Here is a 13,442-nt window from a genome sequence, read left to right as displayed (position 1 = left end):
CTCGACGCACTGACGTGAAGGGGGCCGTAGACTGATCCTGGGGTTCAGGCTCTGCCCCAGAACTCCTGGCTCCGCTGCCTGCACAATCTTTCTGGGCTTCATCTGTAAAACGGGGCGAATCGCCCTGCCCTCTGTCACTGTAGTTCATGAGCTCCAGGACGGGGCCCCGGAGTGTTTCTCTGTGCAACACCAAGCCCAACAGGGGCCTTATCCATTCAGGGAGCGGAGTGAGCAGAGTGGGGTGCAGTGGCTGTCCCCATTCCATGCAGGGAGGGTCTGCGTGGCCTGCAGTGCAGTGCAACCCATGTCTGGAGAGGTCCCCAAAGGCCCTGACATGGTGACCCCCATCCTGTGCGGGGAGGGGTCCATGCAGCCTCCAGCATGATAGCCCTAATGCCTGCTCTACAGCTGTAGCGGCTCTCCTGCCCTGCGCACTCACTGTGCACTCAAAACCGCATGCCCCGTCCCTTCTGTTCCAGTGGCGCCCAACTGGCAAGGGGCAGAATCTCCCTGGTTCTCTGCCCCGCCCTTTGCAGGTCAGAAGCACTGGCACCTGCTTAGATTTCCTCTGCTTCGTCCCCATGGCAGCGCCTGTGCCAGTGCATCACAGGGACCTTTGGCATGTCCCCCTGGAGCCCGCTGCAGAGCAGAGTAGAGAAGCAGCTGGGGAAGCCTGTAACGCCAGCCAGGCCAGCAGGAGATGCTGTGGGGCTGGGGAAATGGTGGCAAGCTATGCAAAGGGTACTGGCAGCAAAGGCATGTGGCCCTCCCCACAATCACCATCTGCTGAGGCAGCCTTGACCCTGGGCTCCTCCATGTCGGGCATGATGCGCCAACCCAGAGCCAGTTGTGTTTAGGTGGGGTTCTGTGTTCAGAAGGCATGAAATAGGGTTGGAGGGAAGGCTGGGATCCAGGACACCTGGGCTCTGGAAGAGGAGAAGCATTGATCAGAGCTGGGGCCTCGCATCCTCAAGGGCTCACCAAAATGGGGAAAATGCTCCATGTTACAGAGGATTCCTAATCATTGTCTACTGCAGCGGAGCAGATAGTCTCCTTGGGCAAGGTTTTTATGTGTGTTTGGGGGTGGGGGGAGGCTGGCTTCACATGCCTGGAAGGGCCAGGAACAGCCAGCCCTTAACACTGTGCATGCCCATGGCACCCCTCAGAGCCTCCCAGAGCAAGGCATGGTCCTATGGTGGCAATTTAAAGGGGCCTGGGGCTCTAGCAACACCTGTGAGCACCAGGACACTTTGAATCACTAGGAACCAGGGTAACTGCCCCCTGTGCCCCTCCCCTGTCAGCAGGTCCTACCTACTGCGGTCAGGATGGGTGCTCTGTGCCAAAGGCAATTCTGGGAGGTAATTCTGGGACTCGTGAGTTTGGAATGGGCCTTCACTTTCAATTGGTGCTGCAGCAATCCAGAATTATCATTCGCTGTGTTTATCATTCTCCGGCGTGTTCTGTCCCAACAGAACCCACAGCAAGGGGTAGGGATACCTCCGGTTGTGCAGTGATATGCTGACCCATTGCCCCAGTGGGTGGAATCAAGAGCAATAGGGGAGTGACCAGGAGAGAGGTCATTATTCTTTCTGCCAGAGTCTGTTCAGGACAGAAATCAGATCTCAGGACTAGGGTGAAGGTGAGGCCTATTGGGTCCTATTACGTCAGAATGAAGCAGGATGTTCCGGGAAGAGTCACTGAATAGTTCAACTGTATCTGACTGTTGTTCCCTAGGGGACAATAGTGAGACAAAAGAGGGAATGAAATTGTTTGCAGTGTATAGTAAGAGAACCAAAAAAAGTGCCATCGGAGCTTAACCAAGTAAAAGAAGCAGCGAGAGATAAAAAGGCATCTTTTAAAAGGTGGAAGTTAAATACTAGTGAAGGAAATAGAAAGGAGCACAAACTCTGTCAAATGAAGTGTAAAAATGTTATTAGGAAAGCCAAAAAGAACAAAAGCCCAAGTAATAACAAAATGTTTAGGAAGCCTGCTAAACAGCCAGTGAGGCCACTGGATGGTTGAGATGCTAAGGAGCACTCAAAGATAAGTCACTGCAGAAAAACTAAATGAGTTCTTTGCATTGGTTTTCATAGGTGAGGATGTGAGGGAGATTCCCAAACCTGAGCCATTTTTTTAGGTGACAAATCTGAGGAATTGTCCCAGACTGAGGTGTCAGAGGAGGTTTTGGAACAAACTGGTAAATTTAACAGTAACAAGTCACCAGATGGCATTCACCTAAGAGTTCCAGAAAGAACTTAAATATGAAATTGTGAATCTACTAACTCTGGTTTATAACCTCTCCTGTAAATCCTCTTCTGTACCAAATGACTGGAGGATAGCTAATGTGATGCCAGTTTTTAAAAAGGTTTCTAGAGGTGATCCTGGCAATTACAGGCTGGTAAGTCTAACTTCAGTATTGGCAAATTGGTTGAAACTATAGTAAGGAATAAAATTGTCAGACACGTGGATAAACATAATGGCTGTGTCTAGACTGGCATGATTTTGCGGAAATACTTTTAACGGAAAAGTTTTTCCGTTAAAAGTATTTCCGCAAAAGCGCGTCTAGATTGGCACGGATGCATTTCCGCAAAAAGTGCTTTTGCGGAAGAAAACCCCGATTGCCATTTTAGCCATCGGGGCTTTTTTGCGCAAAACAGTTCTTTCCTGTCTACACTGGCCCTCTTGCGCAAGTGGGCTTTTTCCCAAGTGGGAGCATGAAAGTATTTGCGCAAGAAGCACTGATTTTGTATACATTACAAAGTCAGTGCTCTTGCGCAAATTCAAGCGGCCAGTGTAGACAGCTGGCAAGTTTTTGCGCAAAAGCTACTGTTTTTGCGCAAAATCTTGCCAGTCTAGAGGCACCCAGTTTGTTGGGGGGAAATCAACATAGTTTCTGTAAAGGGAAATCATTCCTCACCAATCTACTAGAATTCTTTGAGGGGGTCAACAAGCATAGGGACAATGGAGGGCCAGTGTGGATATAGTTACCCCTCTCCATTCTGAAAACCGACCGTTTATTCCTACCCTTTGTTTCCTATATTTAACCAGTTATCAGTCCATTACATGGGATAGGAGGGAAGGTCCTGATAGCTTACTTTGCTTAAAAGCCTTTGGTGAGGAACCTTGTCTAAGACTTAAGTACACTAATGGTATCCAGCAGGGGTCAGTAATGGTACCAATCCTAACCAACCTATTAATAGATCTGGAGAAAGGGGTAAACAGTGAGATGGTAAAATTTGCAAATGATACAAAACTGCTCAGAATAGTTAAATCCAAAGCAGACCGTGAAGAGCTTCAAAACGATCTAAAAAAACTAGATGAGAGCACAACAAAATGGCAGATGACTTTTAATGTTGATAAAAGCAAAGTAGTGTATATTGGAAAATATAATCCAACTATGTAGAAATGATGGGGACTAAATGAGTGGTAACAGCTCGAGAGAGATCTTGGGGTCATTGTGGATAGTTCTCTGAAAACATCCACTCAATACAGAGCAGCAGTCAAAAATAAACAATGTTGGGAATAAAAAGGGGATAGAAAATAAGACTGAGAGTATCTTGCTGCCTCTATATAAATTCATGTTATGTCCGAATCTTGAATAATGCATGCAGATGTGGTTGCCTCATCTCAAAAAACATATCTTCGCCTTAGGAAAAGTTCAGAAAAGGGCAACAAAATGATTAAGAGTATAGAATGGCTGCTATATGAGGAGAGTTTAATAATGGGACTTTTTCAGCTTAAAAAAGAGATAACTAAGGGGAGATATGGTAGAGGTCTATAAAATCATTACTAGCGTGGAGAAAGTAGATGAGGAAAAGCTATTTATTTGAGCCCATAACACAAGAATGAAGGGTCATCAAATGAAATTTTTAGATAGCAGATTTAAAACAAAAAGTATTCACATTATGCACATTAAACCTATGGAACTCCTTGCTTGAGGATGTTGTGAAGGCCAGAACTTTAACAGAGTTGAAAAAAGAGCTAGATAAATTTATGGAGAATAGGTCCATCAATGGCTCTTAGCCAGGATGGGCATGAATAGTGTCCCTAGTCTGTTAGAAGCTGGGAATGGGTGATGGATTATTTGATGTTTACCTGTTCTGTTTAATTCCCTCTGGGGCACCTGGGACTGGCCAGTCAGAAGACCAAATACTGGGCTAGATGGACCTTTGGTCTGACCCATTAAGACCATCCTTATGTTCTTATGCACATTGATCCTTCCCTCCACCTATGCCTGTGCATACCTCTTCCTCCCTATATCCTCCCATCTTTCCTCATCCAGTTACCTACATCCATTAATCCTTCCCCATGAACACTCATTTAAATCTGTCCATACTTCCAATCCATCTATCCTCATCCATGCCCCCATCCCTGCCTCCCTCCACATACATACCTCTCAATCCACACCCACTTAACATGTCTTTATTTACAAACACATTCAATATATCCAATTCCAAATCCATCCCTTTCCATACACATTTATCTAGATCAATCCCTCCATAGGCCCATCTTTCCCTTCATTCATCCCCACATGGACCCCTCCATCCAGCCTTCCACTCACAGCCATGTATCTGTTTCCAGAAACTCAGACATCTGCCCCACCCTCCTTAATCACTGCTCTATCTACTAACTACAGGGCGTCCCTGCTATGTGTCTCCCCAGTATATTTTGGTTCTGCACTAATGTTGTTGATGCTTGTAGGAACTGTTGTGTTATAAGTTCTCCCATTACCTGCTCTTCACCTCGCACACAAAAAAAAACCCTCAAAAATCAATTCACACAAACGGAAGTCAGTTGCAGGGGGAAAAAATCCCTTCTTTATGCTGTTTCACTATACGTCCATGTTTTTTGGAAAGTATCTTGGACCTATAACAGGGATGCTCTGCACAGGGATTGTTTATGCAGAAATGATGGATCCCCTCTCTGGGGGTAGGGAGCGTTTAAATAAAAGCAAGTTTTCTTTTTCTCAACTCTGTTCTAGTTCAACCAGGGAGGTGTGGGACTGGACACAGGATGCATTGGTGGAGACTCCCCACCCTATAGGGTCCCAACAAGATCATCTAATGGGGGCTAACTCCTGTCCCCAAGAATTGAGTGAAACGCCCGGCTGCTTGCTCGCCTTCTCCCTAGAGCCCAGCCGTAGCTCCGTCTAGACCAAGGCACTGCTGGCCCCCGCACACGAGCAACAGTGAAAGGTGCACGTCAGCAAATTGTGCACGGAAAAACTATCACAAGGCTTTTAGTTTCCCTGTACAGTAAGTCCTGGCAATTGATCATGGTCCCTGTACAGGGAACTCTCACTGGAGTTGCAGGGAAATACACCCCCAAAATCCAAGGGGAAAAGCCCTTGCTCCCTTCCGTGGAACTACAATTCCCAGCAGCCTCTTCTGCCCTCTGAACTACAATTCCCAGCAGCCTCTTCTGTCCTCTGAACTACAATTCCCAGCAGCCTCGTCTGTGACACCCCACCCCACCCCGCATGGAACTACATTTCTCAGTGTGACCCTCGGCCCCAGCTCTATGGTTTAACATTTCCCAATGAACCAGCTTTCTCTGGGGAACAATATTTCCCGTCATCCCCTGCGCCCTTTCTGCGGGCAGAACTCCATTTCCCACAATTCCGTGAGCTCAGCGCTCTGTGGGACTCTGACTCCGTTTCCCGCGCTTCGCGCTCTCGCGAGGTTCTGCGGCTGTCGCTCGCGCTCTGTTCTCTATTGTCCCGCCCGAACTCCACTTCCCGTCGTCCCTCGCGGCTCCGGCTGCGTCCCTCAGGCAGCTCTCGCGAGAATTGGCTGGCGGCGAAGCGGGCGGGTGGGGGGGGGGGAGAGCCGGCCCTGGTGGTGGAGGTGGTGGCGTCCGCCATTTTGCCGCGGCGGCTCGTCTTGGCTCGGCAGGGCCTGGTTTGGGGTCGGCATCCGGGGGGGAGGGGCCGGCGCAGGGCTGATCGGAGCCGGGGGACCCCGCGCGCGGGGAGGGGCGGGCTGGCTGCGGCCGGGGGGCCGTGGATGGCGGCGGATTTGGCCCGGCGGCGGCGCTGGGGCTGAGGCGGCGGCAGGAGGAGGCGGAGCAGGAGGCGCCTCCCTCCCTCCTCCCCCCTCCCACCCAGGTAAGATGGCGGCCCTGCCGGGGCTCCGCGCTCTCCCCCTCCCCCCGACCCATGGGGCGCGAGATGCGCTTGGGGAGGGAGGGGGGCCCGAGGCAGGAGGGAGCGCGCGCGCCGCCAACGGCCGCTCCCCCTGCCCGCGCGGCAGTAACAGCCACGCTCCCTAGGGGGAGCAGCCTCTCTGGGGAGTGCGGGGGTGGGGTCAAAGGGCAAAGGGATGGTGGGGTCACGGGGCAAGAGGGTGTTGGGCTGTAGGGGTCAGAGGTTAAAGGGTCAAAGGGCACGGGGCGTCGGGGTGGGGGTCAAAGGGTGTTAGGGGCTGGGGAGCAAGGGGCTGGGTTGGGAATAGGGGCCAAGGGGGGAGGGCGGGCGCTGAGGGAGGGCAGGGGTTAGAGGTCACAGGGCAAGAGGGGGTGGGTTGCAGTGGGGTCAGCGCTGTGGAGCCAGCTCGTGCTTCTCTCTCGGGGGTGGCAGATCTGAGGGTGTCTGAGCAGGGTCGGGGGCTCAGAGCTTGTGGAACAGGCAGTTGCAGGGTCAGTGGGGCAGGGGCAGGGTTCGGCACAACAGGCAGTCATGGAGTTTGTGGAGCAAGGGGCACCCAGGGTAGTGGGGCAGGAGCAGGGAGCACTGGGAGTGGTGGGGCAGGAGCAGGGGATGTGGGAGATTGTCAGTTTAAAGCAAGGGTCTCGGGGACACAGCGTGCCAAGGTTAGTAGTGACAGCAGATGCAGGACAGGCTCTAGACAAGACAGAGGTGGTTGGCAAAAGGAAGTTGGCACCAGGGAGTGTTGGGAAGCGGGAGATGGTGGACATAGGGGTGACAGGCTTGGCAAGACAGACTTGTGAGGTAATGGGGTTAATGGGATATAGGGGATATCAGATGATGGATTTGGCAGGTTTAATGATACAGAGGGACAAAGTACCAGGGTTGGCTGGATGGGATCCGACGGTCCTGGGGTTGGAGGTAAAGGGATGTGCAGTAAAAAGACGGGGTCAGCGCGTGAGTGGGTCAATGGATGTGGTGATGGTACCCAGGGTATCAGGCTTGAATGACACATGTTACAGGAGGATGGAGTTGGTAGGGCTGGCAGGACAGGACCAGGGTGTAGCAGTGGCAGGATCTGGATCTGGAGTGGTGGGACAAAATCTTGATGTGACTGGGTTGGCAGGATGGGTTCAGGTGTCAAGGAGGCTGGAGGCAAAAATGAGACCGGGTCAGGAGGTAGAAGCATCTGGGATAGTGGGAAAAGGGGTGACAGGGCTTGCAGAGCAGGATCCAAGACTTAGTGGGTTGAAGGTGGTGGGAAGCAGAGTGGCTGTGTTATCCAGGCAAAGTCCAGAGGTGCCGGAGTTGGAAGGGGATGTGGGATGTGGATGGAGGATGGGGGGATGTGATTTTGCATTGGGAGCAAAGGAAGGAGAAGGGCTCAGACTGGCAGGTTTGGTATTGGGAAGGCACAGAATGAGGGAGTTAGTGGGACAGGGTCAGGCATTGGCAGAGTTGGTGGTGGCAGGGCATGGTGTGCAGGGGCTGGCAAGGCAGGGTCATGAGCTGGCAGGGGTCAAACATGGGGTGACAGAATCTGTGGGGTGGGCATTGGCAATGAAGGGATACAGAGCTAGGAGGTTGGCAGTACGGGGTCAGGGAATAACAGGATTGGAGGTGGTTGGGCATGGGCTTACTGGGATGTCGGGACACAATCAGGATGTTCCAGAGCACAGCAATACAGAGTGGGGTCACGGGGAGCCTGAGTTAGCAAAGACAGGACACCAGGGACCAGGGTGGGCACAGCTGGATCAGGGAATGAGTGAACTGGTGGTGGTGGGACACAAAGTGACTGGCCTGAAAGTGTGGGGAAGTGGGACTGTGGGATTGGTAGGGGGTAGGTTATAGGTTAACAATGAGCAGCTAGGCACATTGGGACCAGGAAACAGGAAGGTGTAGTAGGATTGTGGTTTACAGGGATACACAGGTTATGGTGTGGGGGTATAGTAATGTGGTAAGCAGAATGAAGTTTGTGATTGGGGGCAGGGGTTAGCAGATAATGTCAATGGGATTGGGTATTGGGGGGTGGGTTAGGAAGGGGTCACAGGGTAGGCAAAGATTGGGTTACCAGAGCATCAATAGATCAGAGCATGGGAGATTAGAAAGGAGTGAAGGGCTGAGAAGGGCTAATATGGGTGTGTAAGGGATAGGATGCAGTAACAACATGGAGCAAGGCAGTGGGTGGGGAAGTGGGATGGGATTGGAGGAGAAAAGGCAGGTGTCTGGGCTCTCAACTCCATCCTGTCCCTTTGGGACACCAGACTTTGCAGACAAGCCAGCTAGCTAAGTGGAGATGTGTTATATCTGGCTTGACAACATCCAAGCATTGCTATTGACGGCAGATTTCTCTCAGACTATGCATTAGGACAGGCAGGGTATCCCCATCCCTGCCTCTCCCAGCACCCTGAACAGGTCTCTGCCTCTCCCCATAGGCAAGGATTTGGTACCTGGTGCTCAGAGAAAACTCTCCGCTATATCCTGCAGCTGGATTTGTAGTCTGCCAGCTGCATTTCAGTCCCGGAGAGACAGGTTTAGCTAGACCCAAGGACTGGTTTGTGTGAACCATGTTGAACTAAGGGTGCAGGGAAAAGTGGAAGGAAGTGGCCGGAGTCTATGTTTGTGGAATACACTCTGAGAGAAAAGGCTGGAATGGATTATTTGTTACCTCTCAGGTGTGAAATGTGGGGGAAGTCTGGACCCATGCCCCCATCCTGTCCCATCTTATTGCAGGAGCAGTCTTCCCCGGGAAAGAGAAACCGTGGAAGTGGAGTCTGACGAGGAGTTCTCAGCTCACACAGGTATGGTTGGGACATGCTGTTTGGGTGGCTCCGGCATTGGTCCCCTTCTTGGAGGACACCAGCAGCATAGCATTGCCCTTTGCAAAGGAAGCTTTGGATGTTCTCCAGAGCTGTGTCATGTTCCACTCCACAGGCAGGAGCATTTCAGCAAGTGTATCCTTCCCCCTCTTTGGAATCCCAAATTAGAAGGTGATGGAAAAACACAGATCACTGGTTAAAAGGGCTGAGGGACTCGATGGGCAGAGGTTGATTAAACCACTTGGATTCCCTGTGTCAAACTGAGAATCAGCCTAAAGTTTTCTCCTAGCAGGAAACAGAAGTATTTTGAACACAGTGCATCTGTCTTGTTCTGTTGTTGTATGCAACCTAGTGCGGTGGGATTCTGATTTGTGACTCATGCATCTATGCTGCTGTAATAATAGCATAAATAAGATAATTTTTTAGTTTCAGTTTCAAACCTCAGCCCTAGATGCATTAAAATAGTGCCTATACTAGTGATGCTGAACTTGGAAACTTCCTGATCAACTCTTCCAACTTAGCCAGTGGACTGTGTCTGTATTATGGAGTTGATACGGTGCATATCGATTAGAGTGATGTAAGAGTGTAGCTATTTAAACAGGGGACCAACAAGCTGGGTGCCCAAATGGCTTATCAGTACCCAAATGGCTACATGAAGCTTCTGGTTCAGCATCCAGAGAGCCACCTGCTGGCCCATATTGTTCTGTATCTGGGGCAGCAGCCAGCTCCTTGGGAGCAGGGTGGCACGTGGGAGCCAGCTCCTGGCACGCACCAGCTCCTGGGGAACTGGCTGCCACTCTGCATATAACTGCTGAATTTTTAAGTTATTACACGGTTAATCAATTGCATGCATTTTAACATACCAATTGTAAATCAATGCAGATTTTTTTTAAAAAACTTAGATGAGGCCAAATTTCATAGAATCGTATAACACTAGAACTGGAAGGGAGCTCGAGAGGTCATCAAGTCCAGTCCCCTGCTCTCACGGCAGGACCAAGAGCTGTCTGGATCATCCCTGACGGGTGTCTGTCTAACCTGCTCTTAAATATCTCCAGTGATGGAGATTCCACACCTCCTTAAGCAATTTATTCCAGTGTTTAACCACCCTGAAAGAAAGTTTTTCTTAATGTCCAATCTAAACCTACCTTGTGGCAATTTAAGACCATTTATCCTTGTCCTATCCTCAGAGGTCAAAGAGTACAATTTTCCCGCCTCCTTCTTGTAACACCCTTTTAGGTACTTGAAAGCTGCTATCATGTCCCGTCTCAGTCTTCTCTTTTCTAAACTAAACAAGCCCAGTTCTTTCAGTCTTCCCTCATAGCTTTTGTTTTCTAGACCTTTAATCATTTTTGTTGCTCTTCTCTGGACCGTCTCCGATTTCTCCACATCTTTCTTGAAATGTGGTGCCCGGAACTGGACACAGTACTCCAATTGAGGCCTAATCAGCACAGAGTAGAGTGGAAGAATGACTCCTCATATCTTGCTCACAACACTACTATTAATGCATCCCAGACTCTGTTTGCTTTCTTGGCCACAGTGTCACACTGTTGGCTCATGTTTAACTTGTCCACTATGACCCCTAGATCCCTTTCTGTAGTACTCCTTCCTAAACAGTCACTTTCCATTCAGTATGTGTGAAACGGATTGTTCCTTCCTAAGTGGAGTACTTTGCATTTCTGCCTAACCCAATTTCAGTGGCTGTTAAAATATGAACAAAAATTGAAATTAAAGTGTACCTTATTTTGAATTTAGTTCCTAGTTCTTGATGTTTGATTGACAGGTAGAATTGGGAGCAAAAGGCAGTGTAGTTAAGGACAAAGTTTTTCCTCGTTATAAACTTAAGAATTTTTTTTCATTAAAGATGAGCATCTACCCCAGAGCATAGAACAACTGAGGAGTCCTGACTCTGTTCCCTTTTGCTCTACCCCACTAGACCCCACTTCTCCTAGAGCCAGGGCTGGAATCTAGAGTCCTGACTCTCAGCCCCCTCCTCTAACCGTTAATCAGACATACAGGCAGTCCCCGGGTTACATGGATCCGACTTACATCGGATCCCTACTTACAAACGGGGTGAGGCAACCCCACACTAGCTGCGCCCCCCCTCCCCCCAGCAGACCGCCGAGACGCGCCGCGGTCCCACCGCCCGCGTCCTCTGCGGCTTTTCTCAGCAGACACCTCAGCTTGAGAATAAAGGACTGAGGGAAGTGAGGTGTGGGAGAATAAAACTGAGCTCTGGAGAAATGTTTGGCTAGAGTTTCCCCTACAATATGTACCAGTTCCGACTTACATACAAATTCAACTTAAGAACAAACCTACAGTCCCTATCTTGTACGTAACCCGGGGACTGCCTGTACTCCTCTATTTCTGTTGTATGAGTCTCCACAGAGGAGATGTGTGTTGCCTTCTGAATATGGACAGCCTTTGGTAGCAGAGGAGTCTCCTCAGAAGACCCAGCCAGCAGTGTGAATCCATGTTTGAGGTTACTTCCACATCTCTTGCAGGTGATTCAGAGACAGGCAGCCCCGAGCGCAGGCTGGGCTGCCAGGGGACCCAGGAGCTGGACAGCTCGTCCCAGCAGTTGCTTGACCAGAATGAGGCCGGTTCTCAGCATGCACTGGAGCAGGACGACAGCACTTCGGCCACGAGCAAAGCTATCGGGGCGCGAGGCGAAGAGCAAGGGATCAGTAAAATGCAGAGCCACCCTCCCCGACAGCACCATGCACTGCGCAGTGAGGTAGGGGCTCCCAGCCTAGCCTTGGGTCTGAGATGGGATGTGCTGAGTTGCTGCCTGGGTGGGAGAACTGGAGAGACTTGAATGCTGCTGGGAGTTTGGGGGAGGAGGAGTACTCTTGCAGTGAGCGCTGACCCCAGTGTGGTACTTGAAGGAGCTGTACTGCAAGAAGCAGGGTTTGGGATCACTCGGTGGCCATTCTTTCCCCTCAGTAAATGCTGACCCCAATGCCTAAGGCCAGCACTGGGAAAGCTGTGCTGCATGGTAGGGAGCACTCCCGCTTCAGTCAGTGCCAACCCCAATGCGAAGCTAGGGGGCACTTTTCCTTTGTAGCCAGTGCTTTCCCCAGTGCTGTGCTGGCAGTCACTGTCTGTGCTACAAAATTAGGTTGACCTAAATTATGTCAACATACAGACACTTCTGTTGTTAAATCACTTGTGCAGGTGCATATTTGGCTCCTTGTGTTCATGGTACATATTCTCACTAGGAGCACTTGTATCAATTGTATTGTCACTGTGGGACGGCTTCTGAAAGCCAGCAACAGTTGGCAAAAGCAACCCAGTGTCTACGTCGCCACTGAATTGACCTAATTATATCAATGGTGACTATGCTGCTTGAGGAGGTGGTATTACTAAATCAGCATAGAGAGGCCAAATTTAAGTAAAGCCACTTCCACCACTAGGTTGATAGAAGACAGTGTGCATGGACTTAACTCTGTAATGTAAACCAGGCTTTTAAAGTTGTAAATCTTTCATTAAGACAGTGATACTCAGGCTGAGGCTCGGAACCACAAGTGGCTCTTTAATGTGTGACTCTTCGCAACCTATGATATTTAAACACCATGTAACTTAATTATTACCCTATCAAGATGTTTGTACTGTGTTATTAACCAACTGTAGTTGATAAAATAAGAATACTTGGTCATTTATTTTGCTGTAAGAACATACAGCAAAACAAAATGTATAGTACTGTAGTGAATACAAGGAATTCATGCTACTGCAGCTCTTTTGGGTAATGTTGATCACTAATTTGGCTCCGGAACCACTGAGATCTGAGTATCGCTACATCAAGAGATTTAAAATGAGTCAAAACCCCTTTCTATTAAAGCTGTCCTGGCCCTTTTTTTCAAGACTTGGAATGTGAATCTTACTGTTTTGTTCAAATTTTAAATGTAATTCCATTCTGCTTCCTTAATGTCTTCTGTAATTTCAGGTGGATATGAGATTCTGTCACTTCCTGTCCAGAATTGTTATGTGAAGCTGATAAATAGAAGCCATGCCTCAACCCAGAGCTGGCTGTGCTTCAGTGCTGCATGAGGGATCCCTCTATAAACAGCCCCACACAGAGACAGCTGCGTCTCAGTACTGGGCAAGCCTTTCTTGTGCATATATATGCAGAAAAGCACTTTGTGGTCTTTAGGCTGAAAGGGCTTCTGAATTCACTGGTTCCATATGTAGCTGTGGCAGAGACTGTCCCAGTCACATCATCCTCTTTTGCCCCCAGATTGCACCAGACAAAATGACGGGGAGCAATCCTGTGTCACCGGCCTCTTCGGGGTCACCTGCCTCCAGCGGCAGCATCTCGCCGCCACATCTCACTCACGATTCCTCCCTGGACAGTCACCTGGGCTTTGATGTGCCCAGGCTGCAGAGCAAAGCTCTGGCGTCCCCGGGGGCTTATGCCTCGGACCCAGCCAGCATGTGGGACAAGACGCACGCTGAGATCGCTGAGCAGGCCAAGCATGTGA

The 13,442-nt window shown here is 49.9% G+C and overlaps 1 protein-coding gene across 10 annotated transcripts in view; it reads left to right on the top strand.

The window, feature by feature from the left end:
* Window positions 1-5,836: 5,836 nt before the first annotated feature.
* The window catches only part of SRCAP (Snf2 related CREBBP activator protein), a 29,612-nt gene continuing 22,006 nt past the window's right edge, over window positions 5,837-13,442 (top strand). For 5 of the 10 annotated variants that reach the window (XM_075928865.1, XM_075928864.1, XM_075928862.1 and 2 more), the window contains exons 1-4: window positions 6,484-8,102; window positions 8,879-8,946; window positions 11,466-11,698; window positions 13,199-13,438. In XM_075928865.1, the coding sequence (XP_075784980.1) occupies window positions 8,098-8,102; window positions 8,879-8,946; window positions 11,466-11,698; window positions 13,199-13,438 (546 nt within the window). In that variant the 5' untranslated portion in view covers window positions 6,484-8,097. Of the gene's footprint in view, window positions 6,107-6,482; window positions 8,103-8,878; window positions 8,947-11,465; window positions 11,699-12,907; window positions 13,064-13,198; window positions 13,439-13,442 lie in introns of those variants that run through there. The other 5 variants (XM_075928863.1, XM_075928859.1, XM_075928858.1 and 2 more) reach the window with 3 other exon arrangements.

This window comes from Pelodiscus sinensis, chromosome 4 (genome assembly GCF_049634645.1).
Source record: "Pelodiscus sinensis isolate JC-2024 chromosome 4, ASM4963464v1, whole genome shotgun sequence".
NCBI classification, from domain to species: domain Eukaryota; kingdom Metazoa; phylum Chordata; order Testudines; family Trionychidae; genus Pelodiscus; species Pelodiscus sinensis.
The sequence above is the reverse complement of the archived record's forward strand: the minus strand, read 5'-3'. Positions and strand labels throughout refer to the sequence as shown.